The sequence below is a fragment of the Lonchura striata genome, chromosome 27, assembly GCF_046129695.1.
Source record: "Lonchura striata isolate bLonStr1 chromosome 27, bLonStr1.mat, whole genome shotgun sequence".
NCBI classification, from domain to species: Eukaryota; Metazoa; Chordata; class Aves; order Passeriformes; family Estrildidae; genus Lonchura; species Lonchura striata.
The window spans coordinates 5,043,976-5,070,273 of NC_134629.1; the positions used below are offsets into that span (position 1 = coordinate 5,043,976).

General features: G+C 62.5%; 4 protein-coding genes across 4 annotated transcripts; 3 read left to right on the forward strand and 1 right to left on the reverse strand.

The window, feature by feature from the left end:
* Positions 1–1,140: 1,140 nt before the first annotated feature.
* Positions 1,141–8,363, forward strand: GALNT6 (polypeptide N-acetylgalactosaminyltransferase 6). Its single transcript, XM_021543950.1, has 10 exons — positions 1,141–1,628; positions 2,359–2,531; positions 3,973–4,122; positions 4,221–4,455; positions 5,400–5,517; positions 5,618–5,818; positions 6,287–6,418; positions 7,692–7,793; positions 7,903–8,055; positions 8,212–8,363. Exons 1-10 carry the CDS (start codon positions 1,141–1,143, stop codon positions 8,323–8,325), a joined length of 1,866 nt encoding a protein of 621 aa, XP_021399625.1. The 3' UTR covers positions 8,326–8,363.
* A 2,239-nt stretch (positions 8,364–10,602) lies between these two features.
* CELA1 (chymotrypsin like elastase 1) lies at positions 10,603–12,513 on the forward strand. The gene is made up of 8 exons (XM_021543952.1): positions 10,603–10,655; positions 10,747–10,829; positions 10,924–11,024; positions 11,275–11,400; positions 11,487–11,623; positions 11,888–12,033; positions 12,113–12,262; positions 12,381–12,513. The coding sequence occupies exons 1-8, from the start codon at positions 10,613–10,615 to the stop codon at positions 12,396–12,398; spliced, it is 804 nt and encodes a 267-aa protein (XP_021399627.1). The 5' UTR covers positions 10,603–10,612; the 3' UTR covers positions 12,399–12,513.
* A 3,093-nt stretch (positions 12,514–15,606) lies between these two features.
* LOC110481815 (chymotrypsin-like elastase family member 1) lies at positions 15,607–17,516 on the reverse strand. The gene is made up of 8 exons (XM_021550602.1): positions 17,464–17,516; positions 17,290–17,372; positions 17,095–17,195; positions 16,719–16,844; positions 16,496–16,632; positions 16,087–16,232; positions 15,858–16,007; positions 15,607–15,739 (listed from the first exon to the last, which is right to left on the reverse strand). Exons 1-8 carry the CDS (start codon positions 17,504–17,506, stop codon positions 15,722–15,724), a joined length of 804 nt encoding a protein of 267 aa, XP_021406277.1. The 5' UTR covers positions 17,507–17,516; the 3' UTR covers positions 15,607–15,721.
* Positions 17,517–19,045: 1,529 nt separating this feature from the next.
* On the forward strand, positions 19,046–25,431 carry BIN2 (bridging integrator 2). Its single transcript, XM_077788618.1, has 12 exons — positions 19,046–19,123; positions 20,496–20,576; positions 20,686–20,740; positions 22,126–22,220; positions 22,318–22,413; positions 22,491–22,598; positions 22,694–22,779; positions 23,581–23,656; positions 23,900–23,982; positions 24,236–24,454; positions 24,524–24,914; positions 25,232–25,431. Exons 1-12 carry the CDS (start codon positions 19,046–19,048, stop codon positions 25,325–25,327), a joined length of 1,464 nt encoding a protein of 487 aa, XP_077644744.1. The 3' UTR covers positions 25,328–25,431.
* The last annotated feature ends 867 nt before the right edge of the window (positions 25,432–26,298 follow it).

Genomic DNA, 26,298 nt, shown 5'->3' on the forward strand with positions numbered 1-26,298 from the left:
AAACTTCCTCGCCCTTGAAGTTGTGGCAGGTGCCCTTCCCCGCCCCATTCCCAAGAGAATGAAAAGAAAAGGGGAAAAAGGAATCAAGGGAAGGGGGGGGAACCCCGAAGTGGAGGAGGAGGAGGAGATGGCGGTGAATGGATCCCGCCGGGCTCGTCCATGCTCCGGCGGCCGCGGCTCACAAAGAGGAGCCGCGGGAAGTTTGGGGGTGGTGGAAAGCTCAGAGCCTCCGACGGATCCCGGGGCAAATTCGGGAGCTGGCGCCGAGCTCCCGGTGGCCGTGGCAGCGGACACGGCCCCGGCCGCCGAACCTGCGGCTGCAGCTCCGCCGAGCCCGGAGCACTGCACGGTCTGCTCGAGTTTCCCTTCGCAGGCAGGAAAATGCTCAGGGAAAGGCTTTTTTCCCCAGTGGCCGAAAAACTTTCGGCATTTTTTGTTCTGTTTTAACTTCGGCGTGCGAGGAGCGGCGGCGGGAGGAGGCTGCAGCCTCCGGATCGGTCCCAGAAGAAACTTTTTTGGGGAGGGGTCTCGTGTGCGGTGGGGGGGTGGCACATCCTCTGGCATTTATTAACCCGCACTTTTCCTGGTGTTTTAATTTCGGGATGGATTTAGGGGCTGGAAGTGCTGGGGGGGAATGAATTTTACAGGTGTCACTTGTGCCAAACCTTATATTAACATATTGCCATACCAGTATATTACTAACATTGTATTGCAATATCGATATGTTCATATGATGCTAATATTAATATAATATGTCAATATGTTGATGTATTTTGTTGCTATTGTATTGTTACGTTATTATTTGTTATTAACCTGGTCTAGTGGGAGGTTCCCTGCCCGTGGCAGTTGGTCGGACTGGATGATGCTTAAGGTCCTTAACAAAACTATTCCATGAGTTGATCGTATTTATATATTCCATTTTTGGTACACTATAATCTCTATGAAATACAGTATACTAAATCTTTATTTTGACATCAAGGGGATGCTCCCGGGGTGCATCCAGCCCGGGAATTCACCGCAGGTGTTTCTCCTCCCCCCAGGTCACTGGAGCAAAGCAGGACACCGTGATGCGCCCCGAGCCCCCACATTGCTGAATCCCGCAGCCCGGAGAACCCTCCAAAAACGCCCCGAAACCCCACAATGAGGCTGTTCCGCCGCCGCTACAGCACCTTGAAGGTGGCCTTGGCGGGCGCCGTCTTCGTCCTCTTCCTCTTCATCCTCCAGAAGGACGTGGGGAGCAAGGAGCCGGGCGAGGAGCCGTGGCTGCGGAACATCGTGCAGGGCAAGGACCAGGTGCTGGACCTGATGCTGGGCGCCGTGCGGGACCTGCGGGACTCGATGCCGCGGCTGCAGATCGGGGCCCCGGAGCCGCCGCCGGAGCCGCTGCCCAGCGCCCGCTCCTGCCTGCCCGGCGTCTACACCGCGGCCGAGCTGCGGCCGCTGATGGAGAGGCCCCCCCAGGACCCCGCCAGCCCCGGCGCCGACGGAAAAGCCTTCAAGAAGGATCGCTGGACGCCCGAGGAGACGAAGGAGAAGGAGCGAGGCTACGAGAAGCATTGCTTCAACGCCTTCGCCAGCGACCGCATCTCCCTGCAGCGTGCGCTGGGCCCCGACAGCCGCCCGCCCGAGTGAGCGCCGCGCCCAAAGCCCCTGGGGCCACATACTCCCCCAAATTACAGAGGAAATTAAAGCAGATTTGGGCCAGGATGTCACGAGCACTGGCAGAGGATTGAGCGCAGACAGAGTTAAACCAAAAAAAAATTTATTTATTATTATTTCTTTATTTCTCCCTGATTTGGGCCCCTTGGGGGCGGGTTTAATGGCAACAGGCTCTTTGTGTCTCTGTACCTGCTTGGTGGCGCCGGCACCTCCCCGCCTTTCCCTCCCCTCCCTCCTTTATTCCAGCGGCTCCAGCGGTCAGACTTTTTCTTTTCTTAGCCGAGTGGAACAGCCCTGGACCCCGCTGGGGTTGGGGGGAGGGAAACTGGGAATCTCCAGAGATTTCCCCGCCTGGCCTCGGCCGGGGGCTGCCGGATTAAAGCGGGGCCCGCGCGGAGGGGTGGGACGGGGGAGACATGGGGGGAATTTGGGATGGAAAAAGCCTTGAAAGGGATGGAGGAATCCAGCCCCCTGCGCTGGCAGGCGATTATCCGTGCTTAGCAGGTGTAGCGGTGACAAAGGGGGAAGCGGAGGCCGGGAATGGGACTCACTCAACCAAAATCAATGGGAATCAAAGCAGGGACGAGCCCAGAGGGGCCAGAGCTGCTCCCCTGCAGCTGTGGGGTTTAGTGGGGGCTGGATATCGGGGGGTCACTCCGGTCGTGCCTCCCTCTTCATCCCCCCTATTCTATCCCCCAGGTGCATCGACCAGAAGTTCAAGCGCTGCCCTCCCCTCCCCACCACCAGCGTGGTGATCGTGTTCCACAACGAGGCCTGGTCCACCCTGCTCCGGACCGTCTACAGCGTCCTGCACTCGTCCCCGGCTCGGCTGCTCCGCGAGGTCATCCTGGTGGACGATGCCAGCACGGACGGTGGGTGGGGACCACGGGGACACAGGGCCGGGGGGGCAGGGAGCGTGGGGGGATGTGGGTATGAGGGGTCAGGGGGGTGCAGGAGCTGTGATGGGATGTGGGATCAAGAGGGATGCTGGAGCCATGTGGGATGTGGATGCCAGAGGGAGGCAGGACAAGCTGTGGTGGGATGGGGGAGTGACAGGGTGCAGGGGCCACAGGGAGCTGTGAGGGAGTGGCGGGGGGATTCGGGGGCCAGAGGGAGGCAGGATCCATGGCAGGATGTGGGATCAGCAGGATGCAGGAGATGCCAAGCCCCTTTCCAAGCCTGGGAGCAGCAGCAGCTCTGAGCCTCTCGGAGAAGCGGCTCACGCTCCCAGCATCCCGGGATCTCCCAGCAGGTGCTCCCTGTTTCATCCACCCCGGAGCAGCCCCGGGATTTTCCCTTCCGCAGCACCACTGTTAACCCTGCCCTGGGGACAAACCAGGTGCCCCACAAACCTCCACCCTCAGCCAGCTGTAATCCTCGTTAATTAGCACCCAGAGCTCATTAACGCGGGGTTCAGTGTCAGGGCGCTGGGAGGAGCGGACTCTGCCCTTGTCCCAGATAAATTCTCCCTTTCCACCTACGGGCTCCCGTGGAGCAGGAACTCGTGGTGCCCCCGGGCTTCACTGCCCCAGAGCTCGACTCCCACTGTAGCTGGACGTGGGCTGGACTCGGGTCCCCTTCCCAGGACGCTTTTCTCGGGGTCCCAGCTCCCACCAGGCCATTTCCAGGCCCTGGCTTGGCTGCATCTGCCAAGAAATCCCGGGTTCTTCTGGTGACCCTGCACCCGCTGTCCCTTCCCTCAGTAACAGCCTGGTCCTGGTGACACTTCAAGCACAGGGGTGTGACCTCCTCACCATGTCAATCCCCAGTCCCTTTCCAGAGAGGGATTAGACCCTCATAAAACTCATTTTCTTTAGCCAAAAATACACTTGGGATTGGGGAAAGGCTCTGGTGTCCCTGAATGTAAACCCAACTGCAGGGTCTGAGCAGCAGGGATGGGATGGGATGGGGATGGGGATGGGATGGGGATGGGATGGGGATGGGATGGGGATGGGATGGGATGGGATGGGATGGGATGGGATGGGATGGGATGGGATGGGATGGGATGGGATGGGATGGGATGGGATGGGATGGGATGGGATGGGATGGGGATGGGATGGGGATGGGATGGGGATGGGATGGGGATGGGATGGGGATGGGATGGGATGGGATGGGATGGGATGGGATGGGATGGGATGGGGATGGGATGGGGATGGGATGGGGATGGGATGGGATGGGATGGGATGGGATGGGATGGGATGGGATGGGGATGGGATGGGGATGGGATGGGATGGGGGCAGCAGGACGGGCTGGTGGGATGCAGGGACTGGCACCTGCCTCTGTGACGGGTCCGGGTGCTCTTCCCACCCGCAGAGTACCTGAAGGAGGAGCTGGATCGCTACGTGGAGCAGCTGCAGATCGTGCGCGTGGTGCGGCAGCGGGAGCGCAAGGGGCTCATCACGGCGCGGCTGCTGGGGGCCAGCGTGGCCAGCGGGGAGGTGCTGACCTTCCTGGATGCCCACTGTGAGTGTCCGCCCCGTGACACGCTGTGACACCGCGAGCGTCCAGCCGCCGGGCGCTGCGAGAGGCGCTGGCCCCGCTCCACTGTCCCCGTGTCCCAGGCGAGTGTTTCCACGGGTGGCTGGAGCCGCTCCTGTCCCGCATCGCCGAGGAGCCCACGGCCGTCGTGAGCCCCGACATCGCCACCATTGACCTCAACACCTTCGAGTTCTCCAAGCCCGTCCAGAACGGGAAGCAGCACAGCCGGGGCAATTTCGACTGGAGCCTGACTTTCGGCTGGGAGATCGTTCCCGCGCGGGAGAGGCAGCGCAGGAAGGATGAGACATTCCCCATCAAGTAAGCCCAGCACGGGACTCTTTATCCAGCTGGGTTTGCTCTCTTTTCCAACAAATTGGTGTTTTCCTTGGTTTTGGTGCCTCTGGACGGGCAGTGCTGCCCCTTCCCAGCGGGGTTCTCCGTGGGATTTTGACGTGGGAGATGGCAGGGTGTTCGTGCCCGAGCACGGTCAGAGCTGCGGGGATGGTGGAGGACAAACCTCCCTTGGGGCTTGGGGAACGCGGGGCCAAAACGGACCTTGGAATCTCCTCCTCGCTCCTGCAGAGCTGCCCATGAAGGATTTAATTGCTGTCGGTACCTTCTGACCCTCGGATGCCCAGGTGCCCCCGCACAGAACCGGTCCCCTGTGGATCAGGCTGTGCCAAAAGCCCTTTTCTTATCCCTCAGTTTTACACGCAGACAGAGCAGGGGTTTTTCCCTGGTGCCCCACTGGGAGACACCGGACACCCCGCGCGGGCCCGGCCCCACGGCGGCCGCGGGGCTGGCTTTGTGCACGGGTCACCTGGGCGACGCTGCTGTCCCAATAAAAGCCCCTTTCACCTCCAGCCGGGCACTTGGCTCCCGGCACTGCCTCGTCTCCAGCAGCTCAGAGAATCCTTGGGGTTTATTATTTTTCCTGAATAAAAGCGAGGTTCTGTTCCAGCCTCAGATGGAAAAGATTAGAGAAGCAGGAGGAGGGACTGGGGCACCGGGCTCTGACCTCCTCCTCTTTTTGGCGACAGGTTTTTAGTAACAATATCCTCTTTTCACTTTGAATCCAGCCGGCAGCGAGGCCCCTTTGTGTCATGCTGTCACCTCTGTCCCCCCCCAGCAGCCAGGCCCAGCCTGTCCACCAAAGCCACCACAGCTGGATGGAGGGGGATTCTGATTTTGGGGCTGTGATGTCCCAAAACTCAGATTTCTGCTCTTTTATTTGTGTTTTACCCCTTCTTTGCCCACTGCAGGTCCCCGACCTTTGCAGGTGGCCTCTTTGCCATCTCCAGATCCTACTTCGAACACATCGGCTCCTACGATGACCAGATGGAGATTTGGGGGGGTGAGAATGTGGAAATGTCCTTCAGGGTAAGGACGGGGGGTCACCTTCCAAGGGCACCTGCAGGGAGCTCCCTGCTGGGGGGCCCGGGGGCTGGACCCCCCCACCTCAGGTGTGGCCTCCCCGCAGGTGTGGCAGTGCGGGGGACAGGTGGAGATCATCCCCTGCTCCGTCGTGGGCCACGTGTTCCGCTCCAAGAGCCCCCACACCTTCCCCAAGGGCACCCAGGTGATCTCCCGGAACCAGGTGCGCCTGGCCGAGGTCTGGATGGACGACTACAAGGAGATCTTCTACCGCCGGAACCAGCAGGCCTCCCAGATGGCCAGAGAGGTGCTGGACACACGGGGGGCTGCAGCTTCTACTGGGAGGGCTGGTCCTGCTGGGAGCTCTGCCCGAGCAGCAGGAGTGGGTGGGAAACCAGACAGGTGGACAAAAGTAGCCAAAACCCTTTTTTTTTCCTTTCTCCCTCTGGCCAGAATGTTTCCTAGTAGGAAAGCATTGGGGTTTATGAATTTCTTTTTTTTTTTTTTTTTTAGCACTAAAACTTTTTATTCTTTTCTTTTTTCAACACCAAAACTTCTTATTCTTCACCAAAATATCTCCAAGCTCTTGGGGGAGCCTGTGGGTACCCGTCAGGTGACCCCCCAACTTGTCTTGGTGCTGGTCACACCATGAGGGTTGATGGCAAAGCTGGGGTGACTCCCAGCTCTGAGCCCCAACACGGAAAGGGTTTTTTGGGGATTTTCCCCTACTGTTTTCTGAAGTGAATTTAATTTTCACCTGTGACTCCGCCGATAGAAGACGTTTGGTGACATCACAGAGCGGCGCAGGCTGCGGGAGCGGCTGCACTGCAGGAACTTCACCTGGTACCTGCAGAACGTCTACCCCGAGATGTTCGTGCCCGACCTGACCCCGACGTTCTACGGAGCAGTGAGTGCCGGGCTGGCCGGGGCACCGCGGGCTCGGCCCCGGGCGGGGAACCGCGGGGGGAGCGCCCGAGGTTGGGTGTGGGGCTTTGCATTAACCCGGGGAGGGGAGCGGGTGCTGCCACGTCTGTCCCAGGTCACTGCGCCTGTCCCCGTGTCTGTCCCCGCTCGCTGCACCTGTCCCCGTGTCTGTCGCTGCTCCCCGTGTCAGTCTGTCACCTCATCTGTCAGTCTGTCACCTCATCTGTCAGTCTGTCACCTCTTCTGTCGCTGCTCCCCGTGTCAGTCTGTCACCTCATCAGTCACCGGCTGGCGGGGCCGGTTTGGACTCCGGCTAAGCTGGAATCCGGCAGAGCTGGTTTGGGGTGAGTCCCAGGGTGGGGAGCCCATGGGGATGTGGATTTGGGTTAAAGTCAGGGGAAGAGCTGAAAACTTCCTTGAGCCCCAAACACTGTCCTGGCACAGGGAGGGCTGGAATAACTGAGCTGGGGATGGGACGTGGAGCTCCATCTCCATCCCGTGGGAATCTGGGCACGGGTGGGAGGCAGGAGCCCACCTCCAGCCACCCATCCAGAGGGAAGTGGAGACAGGCAGGACGTGGAGGGCTGGCTCTGTCCCTGAGGGAGCTGGGGACAGCAGGACGCTCTGGCTGCATCCCCAAGGAACTGAGGGCAGGCGGGATGAGGGGCTCCAGCTCCATCCCTGACTGTGGGATTCCCCTGAGGCTGGAAAAGCTCTTTCCCTCAAGCTGGGGGTTGGATCCCGAGTCTGCCCCTCCCCAGCCAGGGCGATGTGACAGCAGCCGGCCCGGTGACAGCCAAGTGCTGGGTGCTGGCTCTCATCCAGCTTTTAATTCACCTTTATTTCCTGAAACCTCAGCCCGAGTGCCTTTGCCTTTGCTCCGTGTGCCGGAGGCGATGGCTCGGGCGTTCCTCATGTCCTGGAAAGGACACGGGACCCGGAGCCGGCGCTGCGTGCCGGGATCGTGTTTGCACCGCGATAACCCAGAGCCCCGCACAGCCGAACCCGAGCCGCTCCTACCCCGGCTCCTCTGAGCCCTTCTTTCCTCCACTCTCCTGGAGCCTTTTTCCTCACTCCTGCCCCTTTTTTCCCCCCTCCTTCCCCCCTCTCCTCCCCTCCTCATCCCCGCTCCCATCGCCTTTCCCCTCCCTTTTCCTCCCACCTCTTTCCCCCCTCTCTCCATCTCCTTTTTCACTCTCGTTTTTCTCCCCGCTCTTTTTCCCACCACCACCTCTCCTCTTCCCCCCACGCCACAGATAAAAAACGAGGGCACCAAGAGCTGCCTGGACGTTGGGGAGAACAACCACGGTGGGAAACCTCTCATCATGTACCCCTGCCACGGCCTGGGGGGCAACCAGGTGAGCCCCCAAAGCATCCCCATCATTTCCCCCTCTGCCGCCCCCCGTTTCTCCCCGGGGCTCAGCTCCCGGGGCGCGGCAGTGACGGCCCCGCCGGCTCTTCCCGCAGTACTTCGAGTACACGAGCCAGCGGGAGCTGCGCCACAACATCGGCAAGGAGCTGTGCCTGCGCGGGGCCGAGGGCACGGCCGAGCTGGGCGAGTGCCAGTTCCGAGGGAAGCCCGGCCGGGTGCCCGCCAGCGAGGAGTGGGACCTGGCGCAGGTGAGGAGAACTCCCCGTCCCGGGCATCGCCCCTGGGCACGGCCGCACCGTGCCCGCCACGGCGCTGCTCCCCCGGGGCCGTTTCCCCTCGCTCGCATCCCGTGCTCACCCTCTGGCCGCTCACTGATCGCTTGGGTTGGTTTTTTTTTTCGGCAGAACCGGCTGATCAAGAACTTGGCCTCGGGGCTGTGTCTGACGGCGCGGGGGAAGCACCCGGCGCTGGTTCCCTGCGACCTCACGGACCCGCACCAGCTCTGGTCCTTCACCTAAAAGGGAGCGGAGCTCCCGGCCGCGCCGGCCACGCTCAGGAAACCAGGATCCAAAAAACTTCCTTCTTCGCTTTAATTTAAGACGTGAAAGCCTTAAATATGCTGCATTTCGTGGTTGCCTTGGACTGGATCCCGTGCCTTTGGGAGCCGGGCTCTGCCGGGGGCGCCCCGCGGACCCCGAAACGCCGCGGGCGTGGCGGGGCCGCTCCTGCGGATGCTCCTCGGAAGGCGCTGCTCGTCCTCCCCACCCCGGCTGCAGCCAGAGACTCTTAAATTCAGATCCGGCATTAAAAACGTGGATGCGCCTCCCCAGGTGTGGAATCTGGACGGGAAAATCCGGCGAGGAGGAGGACGGAGCCCGTGGGGCTCCTCCCGCCGAGGGAGGATCGGGGCTTGCGGTGGCCCCTGGCGGGCAATGGGAGAAGTTGGGATCTGTGCCTTAGGAATCACGTTGGATTTCGAGGCGGGAGGGGGGGAAGTTCGATATTCAGTTTTATTATTGTTATTATGAAATGATGATGATTCCTGAGTGCGACTCTCGTGCTGAGCAGGAGTTTTCCCTGGATGGCGCCACAGAATCCTTCTAAACAGGATCCCGAGTGCCACATCTCCTCTGTTACAGATATTTTTGTCTATCCCAACTTCTGTAGCTGCCACTTTTGTTGCCATTTCATTATAGTGGGGGAAAAGTCCTCCTGGACAAGGCAGGAGGGGGGAGAACCTCTGTCCTAGACACTCAGCCTCAAATAAAGAGATGATTTATTTTACACGAATCTTGTCTCCAGCCATTCTGAGCTCTCCACACTCCTCTGACCTCATATCCTTCAGTGTTCTTGTCCTAGAAACTCCCTATTTAGCCCAAAACTGAGTTTGCAGCCCTTTGTGTCACAGCTGGGGGATCAGCTTTGCACTGGGGATCCGGTGCTGGGAGGGACCCTCAAGGACCGTCGAGGCCGTTCCTGGCCCTGTGCAGGACAAAACCCCAATGGACAGGTTGTGGTCAATAAGGTCTCTGACCTCACAGATTGTGAAATCGCCAGAACTGGAACGGACCCACAAAAGTCACCTGTTGGTTCTGCAAAAGACAACCCCAAAGACGCCCAAAATCCAAGAGTGTTGTCTAAGTGCTCCCTGATGTACAGACTCAAGGTGATACAGAGTAAAAATTTAACAAGGTAGAAATCCATTTGAATTTAAGTGAAATGTGCTGTAAATAAACATACCCATTCCCTACAAATCTTTATTAGAATTGTGGGGTTTGATTTTTCATCCGCATTTCAGAGGTATCATGGAAATCCTGAGTTGAAAGACATCCACTGGGAACAAAGAATTGTGGAACATATGGAGTAGGATAGGACGTAAGGTGTGTGTTCAATGTTTGTCCATGCACAGGACAATCCCAAGAACCTCAGTAATTAGGAAATCCGATGTTTTTAGCCCAAAAATGAGTTTGCAGCCCTTTGTGTCACAGCTGGGGGATCAGCTTTGCATTGGGGTGTCCCTGTGTGGGGCAGAGCTGTTGCTGCTGTCCCTCAACACGTGCCCTCGACAGAACAAACATGGGATTACTTGGAAATGGAGTTCCTGGGAAATCCCGTGTTTTCCTTGGAGATAAGGGCAGAACTGCAGCAGGTGCTTTTGATTGCCTTCACTTTTTCTGGCCTGGCTGACCCCATGAACCCGGTGATCCCAAATGCCAGCTGTGCCTGTGCCTCGAGGGCCAAGGTCCCCCCCAAAACAACCCGAGTTTGGAGTTCAAGGGGGAAAAAATGACACCGTTTTGGCCAAAACGCCGGGGTTTCTTTCAAACCACATCGCTGCTTCGTTCTGCCCCAAGCTCAGGCCCCAGGGAGGCCGAGCCCCGGCGCTGCCCCAGCGCTGGCTGCGCTGGGGGCTTGGGGAGGGGCTGAAGGTCGTGGCCTGGCTGTGCCTCGATTTCCCCGTCCCGGCGCCGATGCGGCCGCATTCGGGTGCTGGATCCAGCCCTGGGAGCCATCGCACCGAGCGAGGCCGCGGAGAGCGGCAGCCGAGGCCCGGCGGGCTGAGAGCGGCCCCGGCGGAGCCGGCGCTGCGGCCGCGGGGCCGGGAGCCGCCAGCGCGGGGCAGCGTCCCCGGGATCCGGCGGCGCTCGGGCTGCCCTGGGGTGCCCGGGCGCCGCGTGTGCCTTGGCGGAGGGGCCAAGGCCGCTCGGGGGCCGCGGCACCTGCCGCCCTTCCCGCGCCTCCTCCCGCGGCCCCGTTAAAGCGCCCGCGGGGCAGCCCCGGCCCCGCGGCGGACAGCGCTCCACGATGATGCTGCAGCTCGTGCTCCTCGCCGCGCTCGCCCTGTGCGGTGAGTCCCGCCCGGAGCCTCCGGCCTCGGCAGCTGCCGAAGGCCCCGGGACCCACCCCGCGGGGGGCTCACGCCGCGCCTCTGTCCCCAGGGCGCTGCTCCGAGCTGGATCTCGATGGCATGCAGCGGGTGGTCGGCGGCACCGAGGCGCGCTCGCACGCCTGGCCCTACCAGGTGGGTCCTGCCGGCGTCCCGCGGCCGGGCCCGGGGCTCTCCCCGCGCCGGGACCCCGCGCTGAGCCCCGCGCCGCCTCTCGCCCCCTCCCCAGATCTCCCTGCAGTATTACTCCAACGGCGGCTGGCACCACACCTGCGGGGGCTCCCTCATCCAGAGGAACTGGGTGATGACCGCCGCCCACTGCGTCAACAAGTGAGCGGCCCGCGGCCCCCTCCTTCCTCTCGCCAAAGCTCCTTTCCCCCAAAATCCTTTCCAAGGAGAAATTCTGCCTGCCCCGGCCACCAGAGCGGCCGCCCTCGGAGGCCTTTGGGGCTCCTCAGGCAGGGGCTCCAGGGGCTCCTCCGGGAGCGTCCTCTCCCCGCTCGGAGCCTCCCGGATCAGCTCCCGCTCGGGCTGAGCGGAGCTCGGGGCTGACGGAGGGCTTTTTGCACCTTGCCGGCAGACAATTGCAGTACCGTGTGGTGGCCGGCGAGCACAACCTCAACGTCAACGAGGGCAGCGAGCAGGTCTTCAGCGTCAGCAAGATCGTCGTCCACCCCTACTGGAATAGCAACAACGTGGGCGCAGGGTAACGCCCGCGGGAGGGGCACCTGGGGGCAGCGCGGCCGGGCTTTGGGCAGGCTCCCCGTAACATGCCGTCCCTCCCCGCGGCAGCTACGACATCGCCCTGTTCCGCCTGAGCAGCTACGCCACCCTGAACAGCGCCGTGCAGCTGGCGGTGCTGCCCCAGGAGGGCACCGTCCTGCCCAACAACTACCCCTGCGTCATCACGGGCTGGGGCCTGACCCGCAGTGAGTAACGGGCTCCCCCCGCCCCGAATCGCCGCGCCCGGGCACCGCCGGCAGCCGCGGCGGCGCTCGGAGCCGCGGACGGCGCCCGGAGGCTTCGCCCGGGGCTCCGCCCGGGCCACGCGGGCGCCCAGCGCCGGCCGGGGCCGCGCCGAGCCCGGGGGGCGCGGACGGGCCCGGGGGGGCTCGGCGGGGGCCGCGGGCTCGGCTTTGCCGGCGGCGTCCGGCGGCTCCGAGGCGGCGCTGACCGGCGCCGGCCCCGCGCAGGCAACGGGCAGCTGTCCAGCGTCCTGCTCCAGGCCTCCCTGCCCGTCGTGGACTACCAGATCTGCTCCAGCGCGTCCTACTGGGGCTCCCTGGTCAAGAACACCATGGTGTGCGCCGGCGGCGACGGCGTGCGCTCCGGCTGCCAGGTCCGGCCGCGGCCCCCGCGCCGCCCCCGCCGCCCCCGCGCCCCCCCAGCCCCGGCTCACGCCGCCCCTCGCTCCGCAGGGCGATTCCGGCGGGCCGCTGCACTGCGCCGTCAACGGGCAGTACCAGGTGCACGGCGTCACCAGCTTCGTGTCCAGCCAGGGCTGCAACGTGCTCCGCAAACCCACCGTGTTCACCCGCGTCTCCGCCTACGTCTCCTGGATCAAAAGCGTAAGGCGGCCGCGCCGGGCCGGGCCGCGCCGGGCCGGGCTCAGCCCCGGCGCTCTCGGGGCTCCGCTGCGCCGGCCCCGGCCCCGCGCGGCTCAGCCCGGCCCTCTCTCCCTTCCAGGTGGTCGCCCAGAACTGAGCCCGGCCGGACAAGCGCTCGCTGCCCCTGGCCCGTGGCCATGCCCTGACCGTCCCCCGCCGCGCTCCGGGCTCCTCGCACCCGAGCCGGCCTCAATAAAATCTCTCCTCCCGTCTCGGTGCCTCCGTGCTGCCTTGCCCCGCGCCCGCCCATCCTTCCTCCTCCGGCCCGCCGTCCTCATCGCCGCCCAGCTCCCGCACCAGCCCTTCCCCGCCTCCTCCTCTTCCTCACTCCTCAGGGAAGAGCCCTGGGGAGCCGGAGCTGGCTCCGAGCTGTCGGGGCAGCCCCAGCGTCTCTGGGACGCTGGAAAAGGGGGAAATGCTGCAGATCCCCCTCCTGGGCAGCGAGGCAATTGCCCCTTGGCCGTGCGGGGGCACGCGGAGGATTCGGGGCCATCCCATCGGCATTTCCCCTGCCGCTCGCTCCATTTCCCTTCCCAAAATGACCTCCTCGGCCATGAGAGCTGTCGGATTCGGGCACTGCCACCTCCTCGTCCCTCAGCTGCATCCTGGCGCTGTGCCACAGCCCCCCGGCCTGGGGACAAACCGCCAGCACCAACGTGCCCCAAACCCCCACTTTACACCCCAACCAGACACTGCGGGGTGGATCCGGCGCCCGCTGGGAGTTCCTCCCACCCCTCGGTCGCGTCCTGCCGAACAAAACACCCAAGAACGACCAGATGGCTCTGCCAGCCCCGCGGTGGCCGCGGGAGCCGTGGCTGTGCCTGGCACTGCTGAACCCCCGCGGGCTGTGCCCGGTTCTGCCCCTCCCAACCAGAAACACACCGAGGGGCTGGAGCACGTTCAGAGGAGGGAACAGAGCTGGGGAAGGGGCTGGAGCAGCTGAGGGAGCTGAGGAGGCTCAGCCTGGAGGAAAGGAGCCTCAGGGGGGACCTTCTGGCTCTCCACGACTCCCTGAGAGCAGGGGACAGCTGGGGGAGTCAGGTTCTGCTCCCAAGGAAACGGGACAGGAGGGGAGGACAGAGGCTCAGGTTGTGCCGGGAGAGGCTCAGCTTGGACACCAGGAGATCGACACAATCCCCTCCCTTGGGCAGCTGCGGTTCCAGCCCTGGCTCCCCACGGCAGTTCCGGTTGTCCTGTTCCACAAAGCCTTTGATTCCCCGTGCAGTGACCCCGCACAGCCCCAGCTGGTGCCTCTGAGGAGGAGCCCCTCGGGTTTATCTCCTCACAGTCCAAGAGTGCAAGTTTCACTCTTCCTCTCAAATCTTTGGCTCCTCTCGTCTCTCCCAGTGCCCACACACTTGGCGGTGCCACTGCTCTCCAAAGGCTCAGCACTTCACAGCCTCTTGTACCACCCAGAGCTCAACCTTCATCTCAACCACAAACTGATCTCTTGTACCAGCTGCATTCCTCAACACACCAAGCACAGAATCCCAGAATCCCGGAGGTGGGAAAAGCCCTCGCAGACCATCGAGTCCCAGTGTGCCCAATCCCCACCTTGTCACCAGCCCAGAGCACTGAGTGCCACATCCAGTCCTTCCTTGGACACCTCCATGGAGAGGGGCTCCACCACGCCACGGGGCTGCCCCTGCCAATGGCCAACCACCGTCCCTGTGTCTTGGGCTGCAAGATGTGGCTGGGGGCGGGGGCGGGGGGCTGTATTCTACTGCCATCTGTTAGAGATGGAGCAGTTATCATCTGTTCATTGGGCAGTTTTTCATTATCTCTTCTGTTCATGGCCCACTGAGTGTCCCTGCATGGCTGAGAAAATTCCATCATCCCACTGGGAGCTGCTTCGCCCAGGGGGAGGAGCCGAGAATTCCTACTTGGATCCAATCTGACCTGGGAACAGCACAGCAGCCTTTGCCCCCTGCATTCCCAGAGGAGCAGCTTCCTTCCCCCTGCATTCCCAGAGGAGCAGCTTCCTTCCCCCTGCATTCCCAGAGGAGCCCAGGCCCATCTCCCCCAGCCCTGGAGCTCCAGAGGAAAACTCCCTCCTTGTGCAGGATCCTGCTCAGGCAGAAGCACAGCTGGCACTGCAGCGCTGGGTGGTACAAAAGGCTGTGAAGTGCTGAGCCTTTGGAGAGCAGTGGCACCGCCAAGTGTGTGGGCACTGGGAGAGACGAGAGGAGCCAAAGATTTGAGAGGAAGAGTGAAACTTGCACTCTTGGACTGTGAGGAGATAAACCCGAGGGGCTCCTCCTCAGAGGCACCAGCTGGGGCTGTGCGGGGTCACTGCACGGGGAATCAAAGGCTTTGTGGAACAGGACAACCGGAACTGCCGTGGGGAGCCAGGGCTGGAACCGCAGCTGCCCAAGGGAGGGGATTGTGTCGATCTCCTGGTGTCCAAGCTGAGCCTCTCCCGGCACAACCTGAGCCTCTGTCCTCCCCTCCTGTCCCGTTTCCTTGGGAGCAGAACCTGACTCCCCCAGCTGTCCCCTGCTCTCAGGGAGTCGTGGAGAGCCAGAAGGTCCCCCCTGAGGCTCCTTTCCTCCAGGCTGAGCCTCCTCAGCTCCCTCAGCTGCTCCAGCCCCTTCCCCAGCTCTGTTCCCTCCTCTGAACGTGCTCCAGCCCCTCGGTGTGTTTCTGGTTGGGAGGGGCAGAACCGGGCACAGCCCGCGGGGGTTCAGCAGTGCCAGGCACAGCCACGGCTCCCGCGGCCACCGCGGGGCTGGCAGAGCCATCTGGTCGTTCTTGGGTGTTTTGTTCGGCAGGACGCGACCGAGGGGTGGGAGGAACTCCCAGCGGGCGCCGGATCCACCCCGCAGTGTCTGGTTGGGGTGTAAAGTGGGGGTTTGGGGCACGTTGGTGCTGGCGGTTTGTCCCCAGGCCGGGGGGCTGTGGCACAGCGCCAGGATGCAGCTGAGGGACGAGGAGGTGGCAGTGCCCGAATCCGACAGCTCTCATGGCCGAGGAGGTCATTTTGGGAAGGGAAATGGAGCGAGCGGCAGGGGAAATGCCGATGGGATGGCCCCGAATCCTCCGCGTGCCCCCGCACGGCCAAGGGGCAATTGCCTCGCTGCCCAGGAGGGGGATCTGCAGCATTTCCCCCTTTTCCAGCGTCCCAGAGACGCTGGGGCTGCCCCGACAGCTCGGAGCCAGCTCCGGCTCCCCAGGGCTCTTCCCTGAGGAGTGAGGAAGAGGAGGAGGCGGGGAAGGGCTGGTGCGGGAGCTGGGCGGCGATGAGGACGGCGGGCCGGAGGAGGAAGGATGGGCGGGCGCGGGGCAAGGCAGCACGGAGGCACCGAGACGGGAGGAGAGATTTTATTGAGGCCGGCTCGGGTGCGAGGAGCCCGGAGCGCGGCGGGGGACGGTCAGGGCATGGCCACGGGCCAGGGGCAGCGAGCGCTTGTCCGGCCGGGCTCAGTTCTGGGCGACCACCTGGAAGGGAGAGAGGGCCGGGCTGAGCCGCGCGGGGCCGGGGCCGGCGCAGCGGAGCCCCGAGAGCGCCGGGGCTGAGCCCGGCCCGGCGCGGCCCGGCCCGGCGCGGCCGCCTTACGCTTTTGATCCAGGAGACGTAGGCGGAGACGCGGGTGAACACGGTGGGTTTGCGGAGCACGTTGCAGCCCTGGCTGGACACGAAGCTGGTGACGCCGTGCACCTGGTACTGCCCGTTGACGGCGCAGTGCAGCGGCCCGCCGGAATCGCCCTGCGGAGCGAGGGGCGGCGTGAGCCGGGGCTGGGGGGGCGCGGGGGCGGCGGGGGCGGCGCGGGGGCCGCGGCCGGACCTGGCAGCCGGAGCGCACGCCGTCGCCGCCGGCGCACACCATGGTGTTCTTGACCAGGGAGCCCCAGTAGGACGCGCTGGAGCAGATCTGGTAGTCCACGACGGGCAGGGAGGCCTGGAGCAGGACGCTGGACAGCTGCCCGTTGCCTGCGCGGGGCCGGCGCCGGTCAGCGCCGCCTCGGAGCCGCCGGACGCCGCCGGCAAAGCCGAGCCCGCGGCCCCCGCCGAGCCCCCCCGGGCCCGTCCGCGCCCCCCGGGCTCGGCGCGGCCCCGGCCGGCGCTGGGCGCCCGCGTGGCCCGGGCGGAGCCCCGGGCGAAGCCTCCGGGCGCCGTCCGCGGCTCCGAGCGCCGCCGCGGCTGCCGGCGGTGCCCGGGCGCGCGATTCGGGGCGGGGGGAGCCCGTTACTCACTGCGGGTCAGGCCCCAGCCCGTGATGACGCAGGGGTAGTTGTTGGGCAGGACGGTGCCCTCCTGGGGCAGCACCGCCAGCTGCACGGCGCTGTTCAGGGTGGCGTAGCTGCTCAGGCGGAACAGGGCGATGTCGTAGCTGCCGCGGGGAGGGACGGCATGTTACGGGGAGCCTGCCCAAAGCCCGGCCGCGCTGCCCCCAGGTGCCCCTCCCGCGGGCGTTACCCTGCGCCCACGTTGTTGCTATTCCAGTAGGGGTGGACGACGATCTTGCTGACGCTGAAGACCTGCTCGCTGCCCTCGTTGACGTTGAGGTTGTGCTCGCCGGCCACCACACGGTACTGCAATTGTCTGCCGGCAAGGTGCAAAAAGCCCTCCGTCAGCCCCGAGCTCCGCTCAGCCCGAGCGGGAGCTGATCCGGGAGGCTCCGAGCGGGGAGAGGACGCTCCCGGAGGAGCCCCTGGAGCCCCTGCCTGAGGAGCCCCAAAGGCCTCCGAGGGCGGCCGCTCTGGTGGCCGGGGCAGGCAGAATTTCTCCTTGGAAAGGATTTTGGGGGAAAGGAGCTTTGGCGAGAGGAAGGAGGGGGCCGCGGGCCGCTCACTTGTTGACGCAGTGGGCGGCGGTCATCACCCAGTTCCTCTGGATGAGGGAGCCCCCGCAGGTGTGGTGCCAGCCGCCGTTGGAGTAATACTGCAGGGAGATCTGGGGAGGGGGCGAGAGGCGGCGCGGGGCTCAGCGCGGGGTCCCGGCGCGGGGAGAGCCCCGGGCCCGGCCGCGGGACGCCGGCAGGACCCACCTGGTAGGGCCAGGCGTGCGAGCGCGCCTCGGTGCCGCCGACCACCCGCTGCATGCCATCGAGATCCAGCTCGGAGCAGCGCCCTGGGGACAGAGGCGCGGCGTGAGCCCCCCGCGGGGTGGGTCCCGGGGCCTTCGGCAGCTGCCGAGGCCGGAGGCTCCGGGCGGGACTCACCGCACAGGGCGAGCGCGGCGAGGAGCACGAGCTGCAGCATCATCGTGGAGCGCTGTCCGCCGCGGGGCCGGGGCTGCCCCGCGGGCGCTTTAACGGGGCCGCGGGAGGAGGCGCGGGAAGGGCGGCAGGTGCCGCGGCCCCCGAGCGGCCTTGGCCCCTCCGCCAAGGCACACGCGGCGCCCGGGCACCCCAGGGCAGCCCGAGCGCCGCCGGATCCCGGGGACGCTGCCCCGCGCTGGCGGCTCCCGGCCCCGCGGCCGCAGCGCCGGCTCCGCCGGGGCCGCTCTCAGCCCGCCGGGCCTCGGCTGCCGCTCTCCGCGGCCTCGCTCGGTGCGATGGCTCCCAGGGCTGGATCCAGCACCCGAATGCGGCCGCATCGGCGCCGGGACGGGGAAATCGAGGCACAGCCAGGCCACGACCTTCAGCCCCTCCCCAAGCCCCCAGCGCAGCCAGCGCTGGGGCAGCGCCGGGGCTCGGCCTCCCTGGGGCCTGAGCTTGGGGCAGAACGAAGCAGCGATGTGGTTTGAAAGAAACCCCGGCGTTTTGGCCAAAACGGTGTCATTTTTTCCCCCTTGAACTCCAAACTCGGGTTGTTTTGGGGGGGACCTTGGCCCTCGAGGCACAGGCACAGCTGGCATTTGGGATCACCGGGTTCATGGGGTCAGCCAGGCCAGAAAAAGTGAAGGCAATCAAAAGCACCTGCTGCAGTTCTGCCCTTATCTCCAAGGAAAACACGGGATTTCCCAGGAACTCCATTTCCAAGTAATACCATGTTTGTTCTGTCGAGGGCATGTGTTGAGGGACAGCAGCAACAGCTCTGCCCCACACAGGGACACCCCAATGCAAAGCTGATCCCCCAGCTGTGACACAAAGGGCTGCAAACTCATTTTTGGGCTAAAAACATCGGATTTCCTAATTACTGAGGTTCTTGGGATTGTCCTGTGCATGGACAAACATTGAACACACACCTTACGTCCTATCCTACTCCATATGTTCCACAATTCTTTGTTCCCAGTGGATGTCTTTCAACTCAGGATTTCCATGATACCTCTGAAATGCGGATGAAAAATCAAACCCCACAATTCTAATAAAGATTTGTAGGGAATGGGTATGTTTATTTACAGCACATTTCACTTAAATTCAAATGGATTTCTACCTTGTTAAATTTTTACTCTGTATCACCTTGAGTCTGTACATCAGGGAGTACTTAGACAACACTCTTGGATTTTGGGCGTCTTTGGGGTTGTCTTTTGCAGAACCAACAGGTGACTTTTGTGGGTCCGTTCCAGTTCTGGCGATTTCACAATCTGTGAGGTCAGAGACCTTATTGACCACAACCTGTCCATTGGGGTTTTGTCCTGCACAGGGCCAGGAACGGCCTCGACGGTCCTTGAGGGTCCCTCCCAGCGCCAGATCCCTCATGGTCGCCCAGCCCTGTGGCCTGGCCCTGGTCCAGGAGAGCCTTTTGGGGGTTTGGGGGTTCCGGGGCGCGCAGCGGATGCTGCCTGGCCTCGCCTCCGACTTCCTCCATCAAAACCCTCCAACGGCAGCCGCGGGGCCGCGGGCGGGGCGGGCCGGGGCCATGGCCGAGGGCAGGAGCGGCAGCGCCGGGCTCTTCGCCAGGCAGGTCCAGAAGCACTTCAGCCGCGCCCAGGAGAAGGTACGGCGGTGCCACCCACCCCCGAATCCCAGCTTTCACTGGATTTGTCCTTCTTTCCCACCACAGTGCTCCCAGGCCGGCCCAAACAGCACAGCTCAGCACCTTTGGGTGTTCCCAGGGTGGGAATTTGGGCGTTTCTGGGTCAATGTCATCGTTGCTCCATGGCTTTGGAGGATGGCATCTCCCAGAGCTCCCCAAGATACTTTGGCTTCTCCAGTGGTGGGGGGTTTTCCACCCAAAACACCTTGCAGAGGGTATGGGGGGCTGTGGGGTGGTGGCACAGGCTCCCTGGGCTGGCAGGCACTGAGGGTGCCCGGCGGGACCCAGCGTGGCCGGTGGTCCCAGGAATGTCGGCGAGACCGGCAGGGGCCCGCAGGAAGCGAGGGGGAAGGGCTGCGGAAGCGGCACGAGCGGGGCAATTCTCAGCTGCTTTGGGGCACTTTGGGGGAACCTCTTTCCTTTCCTCCCCCAAAAAATGTAGTTGTGACTGCAGTTTTGGGGGTGACACAAAAGCCCCTTTCAAACCCTCACCCTCCCAGGCTTCCTGGCCGGGACTTGGTGCTAAATTTGGCTTTCCCACGGCTCAATCATCCGGGGCCAGGCTCTGGCTCCTTCCTGCACACAGCAGATCTCCCTCCCAGCCGGTCCTGGCCTCTTCCCAGGGGGCCCAACCTCTTCCTGGACATCCCAAATCTCCCTCCGACCCAGCCCCAGCCTCTTCCTGGACACTCCAAAGCTCCCTGCTCCCAGCCCTGGCCTCTTCCTGTGGGGGTCAAGTTGTTTGGGGACACCCAAAAAGTCCCTCCTGCCTGGCCCCAACCTCTTCCTGGGGGGTTCAGCCTCTTCCTGGACACTCTGAATTTCCCCCCATCCAGCTTCAGTCATTTTCCAGAGGGTCACCCTCTTCCTGAGCACCCCAAAACTCCTTCATGCCTGGCCCCAGCCTCTTCCCAGGGAGCTCCATCTCTTCCTGGACACCCCAAAGCTGCCCCAGTCCAGACTCAGCCTCTTCCCAGGAAGTTCAGCCTGGACACCCCAAATCTCCCCCACCCAGTGCAGCCTCTGAGCTCTCCCTCAGCCTCAGACCCTCCTCATCCTCCTCATGGTGTCCCCTGTGCCCCACAGTTGGAGCTCAGGGTGTTTTGGGGTGCACAGGACTGCACCTGCAGGGTTTAGGGTGGGAGGTAAATTGGCATCCCAAAATTCACCATTTTCCTGAAAAAAATGAAAGCACTGAGTGGGTGCAGTGAAATTTTGCATTCCCACACAGGTCCTGCCCTGCCGGATCCTCGGCAGCCCCTCAGGGCGGTTTTGGGGGGCCCGGTGACCTCGGGGTGTGGTGGGGGGCTCTTCCCCTCTCTCTCCATCACAGGTTTTGCAAAAATTGGGCAAAACGGTGGAAACCAAAGACGAGCAGTTCGAGCAGAGCGCCTACAACTTCCAGCTGCAGCAGGTGACAGGGGGACACCGGGGACACTGCGGACACCCCACAGGGGGACACCGGGGGCCTGTCCCCCCAGCCCCCGGACAGCCCTGACCCCCCTCGCCGCTGTGTTTTGCAGAACGAGGGCCACAAACTCTACAAGGACCTCAAGGGGTTCGTGGGAGCCGTGAGAGGTGCGGAACCGGCCCCGAATGCCTCAGGGAAACCCGGGAACAGGGAGGGGCTCCGGGCGGAGCCAGGATAGTAAATAAGGGATAGCAGAGGAAATAAATAGTGCTTATAATAAATAGATTGTTAATTAAAAATCGGTATTAAATAAAAAAAAGAATAAAAAATGAGAATAAATCTATTGTAAGCTACAAATGGATAACAAAGAGAAAATAATAATAATAATAGTAATAGTAATAGTAATAGTAATAGTAATAATAATAATAATAATAATAATAATAATAATAATGGAATAATATATAATATATTATATATGAGCTATGTATTATATATCCTACATATATGACATATGCAATATATATTTTTATATTGCACTATGTATTAAATACATATGGGATAATAAAGATATAAAAATAATGGATATTAAATATATATTAAAGATAAAATAATAATATAAATACTGTATGTGGGATAATAGATAATAAATACATATAGGATATATATAATATATAATATGTTAAATAGAAAAACAGATAGATATGTTATCTATCGGATATACATGCTATATATGGGATAATAGGGACAATAAATAATTTAAAATAACACACCTGGGCTAATAAACAACAACAGACAGTAATGAATAAATTAATAACGATCAGGAATAAATTATCATGACAATGACAATGGCAATGGCAGTGACAATGACAATGGCAATGGCAATGACAATGACAATGACAATGACAATGACAGTGACAGTGACAGTGACAATAACAATGGGAATGACAGTGACATTGACCTTGACAATGACAATGACAATGACAGTGACAGTGACAATGACTATGGCAATGACAATGACAATGACAGTGACAGTGACAGTGACAATAACAATGGGAATGACAATGACATTGACAATGACAATGACAATGACAATGACAATGACAATGACAATAACAATGGGAATGACAGTGACATTGACTTTGACAATGACAATGACAATGACAATGACAGTGACAGTGACAATGACTATGGCAATGACAATGACAATGACAGTGACAGTGACAGTGACAGTGACAATAACAATGGGAATGACAGTGACATTGACAATGACAATGACAATGACAATGACAGTGACAATAACAATGGGAATGACAGTGACATTGACATTGACAATGACAATGACAGTGACAATGGGAATGACAGTGACATTGACATTGACAATGACAATGACAATGACAGTGACAATGACTATGGCAATGACAATGACAATCATAATCACAATCACAATCACAATCACAATGCCAATGACCATGGCCATGACCATGCCAATGACCATGACCATGCCAATGACCATGGCCATGCCAATGACCGTGCCGCACGTCTGTGTCCGCAGTGATGCACGAGAGCTCCCGCAGAGTGGCCGAGACGCTGCAGGAGATTTACAGCCCCGAATGGGACGGGCACGAGGAGCTCCGCGCCATCGCCGACGTGAGCCCTGGGTGTCCCCAAGGGTCCCCTTGAAGCCTGGGGGGTTGGAGGGTCCCGGGTGCCACTGCTGTCCCTGTCCCTGTCACTGTCCCCCCAGAGCAATGACCTCCTGTGGGATGACTACGAGGCGAAGCTGGCTGACCAAGCCCTGCGGCTCATGGAGAATTACCTGGCTCAGTTCGGGGATTTTAAGGTGCCCCTGCGTGGTCTGGTGGGGCTGGGGGCGGGGGGAGCACGGGGGGTCCTGGCTCACCTGTCCCCCCTTCCCAGGAGCGCATCGCCAAGCGGGGCCGAAAGCTCGTGGACTACGACAGCGCCCGGCACCACCTGGAGGCTCTGCAGAGCGCCAAGAAAAAGGACGAGGCCAAAATCGCCAAGGTTGGGACTCCCCAGGATGCCCCGGCACAGCCCCCGTGTGGGGACAGTCCCCCGGCCGTGGGGACAAAGCCACGGCCCCCTGTCCCTCCCCGCAGGCCGAGGAGGAGTTCAATAAAGCCCAGGCGGTGTTTGAGGACCTGAACAGGGACCTGCGGGAGGAGCTGCCGGTCCTGTACGGCAGGTACGGGGCTGTCACAGGCCTGGCGACATCGCGGGGGCTCGGGGACATGCAGGGGGCTGAGGGACACTGCAGGGATTTGGGGACACCGTGGGGCTGGAGGTCACTGTGGGCGTTGACAGGCTGGGGATGTCATCGGGCTGGGAGACACCACAAGGGCTTGGGGACATCAAGAACCGGGGCGTGGGGGACATTGTAATGCTGGGGGACATCGTGGGGCTGGGGGACATCGTGGGGCTGGGGGACATTGTGGGGCTAGGGGACATTGTGGGACTGGGGGACATCGTGGGGCTGGGGGACATTGTGGGGCTGGGGGACATCATGGGGCTGGGCGACATCGTGGGGTGGGGGGACACGGCAGGGACAGGGGGACACAGCAGGGGTGGGGGGACACCATGGGGCTGGGGGACATGGGCATGGGTGCCATCAGGTGGGCGAGGTCCCCCCATGCAGGGAAGAAGTTGCGTGGGTCTCTCCTCAAAGTCCACCCTAGGGACACATCGGGGGTCCTGGGGCAGGGGGCCACGGGGGGCCTGTGACAGTGGGAGGTGGCAGCTCCACGGCATCCATGGGGTGGCCCTGAGGGGGACATTCCCCTTCCATGTGGGGCCCAAGGTGTTGGGGACTCAGCAGGTGGGAGGTGGCTGAGCATCCCCAGACCCCTCCGGTGTCCCCTTCATGGGGCACCCCCAGACCCCTCCGGTGTCCCCTTTGTGGGACATCGTGGGACACCCCCAGACCCCTCTGGTGTCCCCTCTGTGGGACATCGTGGGACACCCCCAGACCCCTCCCTGTCCCCCGCAGCCGCATCGCCTGTTACATCACCGTGTTCCAGAACATCTCCAACCTCCGTGACGTCTTCTACAAGGAGATGAGCAAGGTGGGGAAGGCACCCCAAAACACCTCCCCCACCCCCCGGTAGCACCAGGTGTCCCCAGGTGTCCCCAGAAGGTTACGCCGATGCTGTTTCCCACCCTTCCAGAGTCCTTGCTCTTCATTTCATTCATCCAGAGCAGCCCGAGGGTGTTTGGGCTGTCCCCAGGTGTTGGGGGCCCTGCTGAACCCCGGGTGGGTGGGGGTACCTGGGGGGCCCCTGAGGTGTTTCTGCGTCCCCCTTCCCCAGCTCAACCGGGACCTGTACGAGGTGATGAGCAAACTGGAGAAGCAGCACTCGAGCAAGGTGTTCATCATCAAAGGCGTTCCCAGGTAACGCCCGGGGGAGAAGGGGGCACAGCGGAGGTGGAGGGGACAATTGGCCCCCCAGCCCCCACGAGGCTCCGGCCCCAAGGTCCTGGGGCGGGCGGGGTGTGCCACAGACGGGCTGAAGGCGCTTTCTGGTGGGCCTGGGGAGGTGTCGGGGTCCTGCTGGATGGGGAAGCGTCACCTGCAGGCTGGGCCGGTGACACCTCAGGGATGCTCGGGGACACCCCGGCCTGAACCGCTCTGTCCCCCCCGCCAGCAACCGCCGCTCTCTGGTCATCTCCGCGCCCGTGAGCCCCCCGGCCATGTTCCCCTGCCCGGACAAGGCGCCCGTGGAGGACGCGGAGGTGACACCGGCGTCCCCCGGCGGGGACAGCGCCGCCCCCAGCGCGGAGCCGGGGGCTGTTTCCCCCGGGCCGCCCCCGGCTTCGCCCGCCAGCGGCGCCTCCCTGGACACGGAGTCGGTGTCCAGCGAGGAGCCCCCGGAGCCCGGCCACGACAACGAGCCCCCGGGGCGGGCGACATCGGCGACAGGGTCGGTGTCCAGCGAGGAGCCCCCGGAGCCCATCTCCAACCCCGACGCCCCGTGCCCGGGGCAGGAGCCATCGGCGACAGCGGCGGCGCCGGGGGGTGACAGCGGGGCGCGGGGGGGCCCCGAGGGCATCGCCGCCTCCCTGGCGTCGCTGATTTTATCCGAGGCCATCGCCCAGGCCGCTGGCACCTTGTCACCAGAGCCGGGCACGGCAGGGGACAGCGCGGCCACCAGCGCCGAGGGTCGGGCACGGCCCGCGGTGTCCCCGCCCGCAGCTGTCCCCTGCCGTGCCCTCGGCCCCGCGGCGGCACCGGCGACACCCCGGGAGCCGTGCCAGCTCGGCGGGGAGCGGGGACAGCGCGGGGACACCCAGGACAGCGCGGAGGCGGCGGGTGTCGGGCCGGAGGTGCGCAAAGCTCAGGTGGGGAAGTTCTGGGAGAGCCGCGGTGGGAGCGAGGAACGCGCACAGGATTCCCGGCTCGGGGACACCCGGGCGGTTCGTGGGGACACGGGGCCGGCCCGGGGGACAAAGCCAGCCCGGGGGACACCCTCTGCCGCAGGTGGGGCCGGACCTGCCCCTCCCCGCGGCGCCAGGCCCCGGGAACGGCCGGTGCCCCCCTGGATCCCCAGCCCGGGCGGGTGCAGCGGGCAGGGGCTCGGTCCCTTTGGGCTGGGATTTAACGGAATCACGAGGTGCCAGTGTCCCCCCCGTGTCTCTCCCAGGGCTGTTCCGGGACACCGGAGCAGGACACGAGCCAGGACTCCTCAGGTGCTGCAGACCCCCTCCAGGATCCCCCCGAGTGCCTCAGCACCCTCTGATCCCACGGGAAATGCGGCATCTTCCCCAAATTTATTCCCCAGAAAGTATTTCCCAGCCCCCATCCCGTCTGAAATAAAGATGAAAAAGGTGGCAAAATCCCAAATCTCCATCTGGGACTGCAGAGGGGTCCGGGGGTATCCCCAGCGGCGGATTTCGGGTCTCTGAGGAGTGTGAGAGGGGGAGGCTGGGGATTGTCACTCTCTCCCCGCGCTCCAAAACCCGTGACTCAGGGAAAAGACGTCGAGCCTGTTCCACCAGCTCCCGGAAAATGCGCTGTCATGCCAAAAAAAACCCCAAAACACCCCAATTTTCCCCTCCCGTGATCCAGAATTCAAAGCCCCATTCCCAGTCTCCTGGACGATGGGTTTGCCCCGCAGCCAGCGAGGGGTTAACGGGGGAGGGATCCGGGGGGGTTGAGCCTCATTCCAGCCGAACTGGAAAGGTGAGGTAGGAAAAAGGCAACGCCTTCACCTGGGCAACGCCTTCACCTGGAGCCGCACATGGTGCCGGCAGGTAAGAGCTGCAGGAGTGGGACCCGGATCCCGGGGTGCCCCCCGAAATTCCCGATCCCTGGGGGCTTCAGGGGGTGGCTACGCAAAACCCCAGGCACGGCATCGGGACACGGCGCCACCGGGGCCCTGCAATGAGGGACGGATGGGGCGTGCGGCTGCTCTGGGCTGAAGCACGTCGGGGTTCGGCCGGGCATTTTCCAGCTGGATTTGGGGCGGGAGGAGAGGAAAAGGCCGGATCCTGCCACAGGGAGAGGCTGAAAGCAGGAAATCCGGCAGGAAAGCTGAGAGGGAAACAGGGGAGCAAAGTGCTGGTCCCAAGGGATCATCCCAAGGTGAAGATAGGCGGGCGAGCAGCAAATGCCGCCCTCCGCCCGCTGGGGAGGGGAAGGAGGGGCTCTAAAGGGGCTGCCGAGCACCCCCAAAGAGGCCTGGGGGGATGGTTTGGTGATCCCATCCTC

Coding starts and splice junctions, on each gene's coding strand:
- GALNT6 (XM_021543950.1), top strand. CDS start 1,141: ATGAGGCTGTTCCGCCGCCGCTACAGCACCTTGAAGGTGGCCTTGGCG. Junction 5,518..5,617: donor ATGTGGAAATGTCCTTCAGG/GTAAGGACGGGG, acceptor GCCTCCCCGCAG/GTGTGGCAGTGCGGGGGACA. Junction 5,819..6,286: donor CCTCCCAGATGGCCAGAGAG/GTGCTGGACACA, acceptor CTCCGCCGATAG/AAGACGTTTGGTGACATCAC.
- CELA1 (XM_021543952.1), top strand. CDS start 10,613: ATGATGCTGCAGCTCGTGCTCCTCGCCGCGCTCGCCCTGTGCG. Junction 10,656..10,746: donor CGCCGCGCTCGCCCTGTGCG/GTGAGTCCCGCC, acceptor CTCTGTCCCCAG/GGCGCTGCTCCGAGCTGGAT. Junction 12,034..12,112: donor GCGTGCGCTCCGGCTGCCAG/GTCCGGCCGCGG, acceptor CTCGCTCCGCAG/GGCGATTCCGGCGGGCCGCT.
- LOC110481815 (XM_021550602.1), bottom strand. CDS start 17,506: ATGATGCTGCAGCTCGTGCTCCTCGCCGCGCTCGCCCTGTGCG. Junction 17,373..17,463: donor CGCCGCGCTCGCCCTGTGCG/GTGAGTCCCGCC, acceptor CTCTGTCCCCAG/GGCGCTGCTCCGAGCTGGAT. Junction 16,845..17,094: donor GCCGCCCACTGCGTCAACAA/GTGAGCGGCCCG, acceptor CCTTGCCGGCAG/ACAATTGCAGTACCGTGTGG.
- BIN2 (XM_077788618.1), top strand. CDS start 19,046: ATGGCCGAGGGCAGGAGCGGCAGCGCCGGGCTCTTCGCCAGGCAGGTC. Junction 22,414..22,490: donor CTCAGTTCGGGGATTTTAAG/GTGCCCCTGCGT, acceptor CCCCCTTCCCAG/GAGCGCATCGCCAAGCGGGG. Junction 24,455..24,523: donor GAGTCGGTGTCCAGCGAGGA/GCCCCCGGAGCC, acceptor GTCGGTGTCCAG/CGAGGAGCCCCCGGAGCCCA.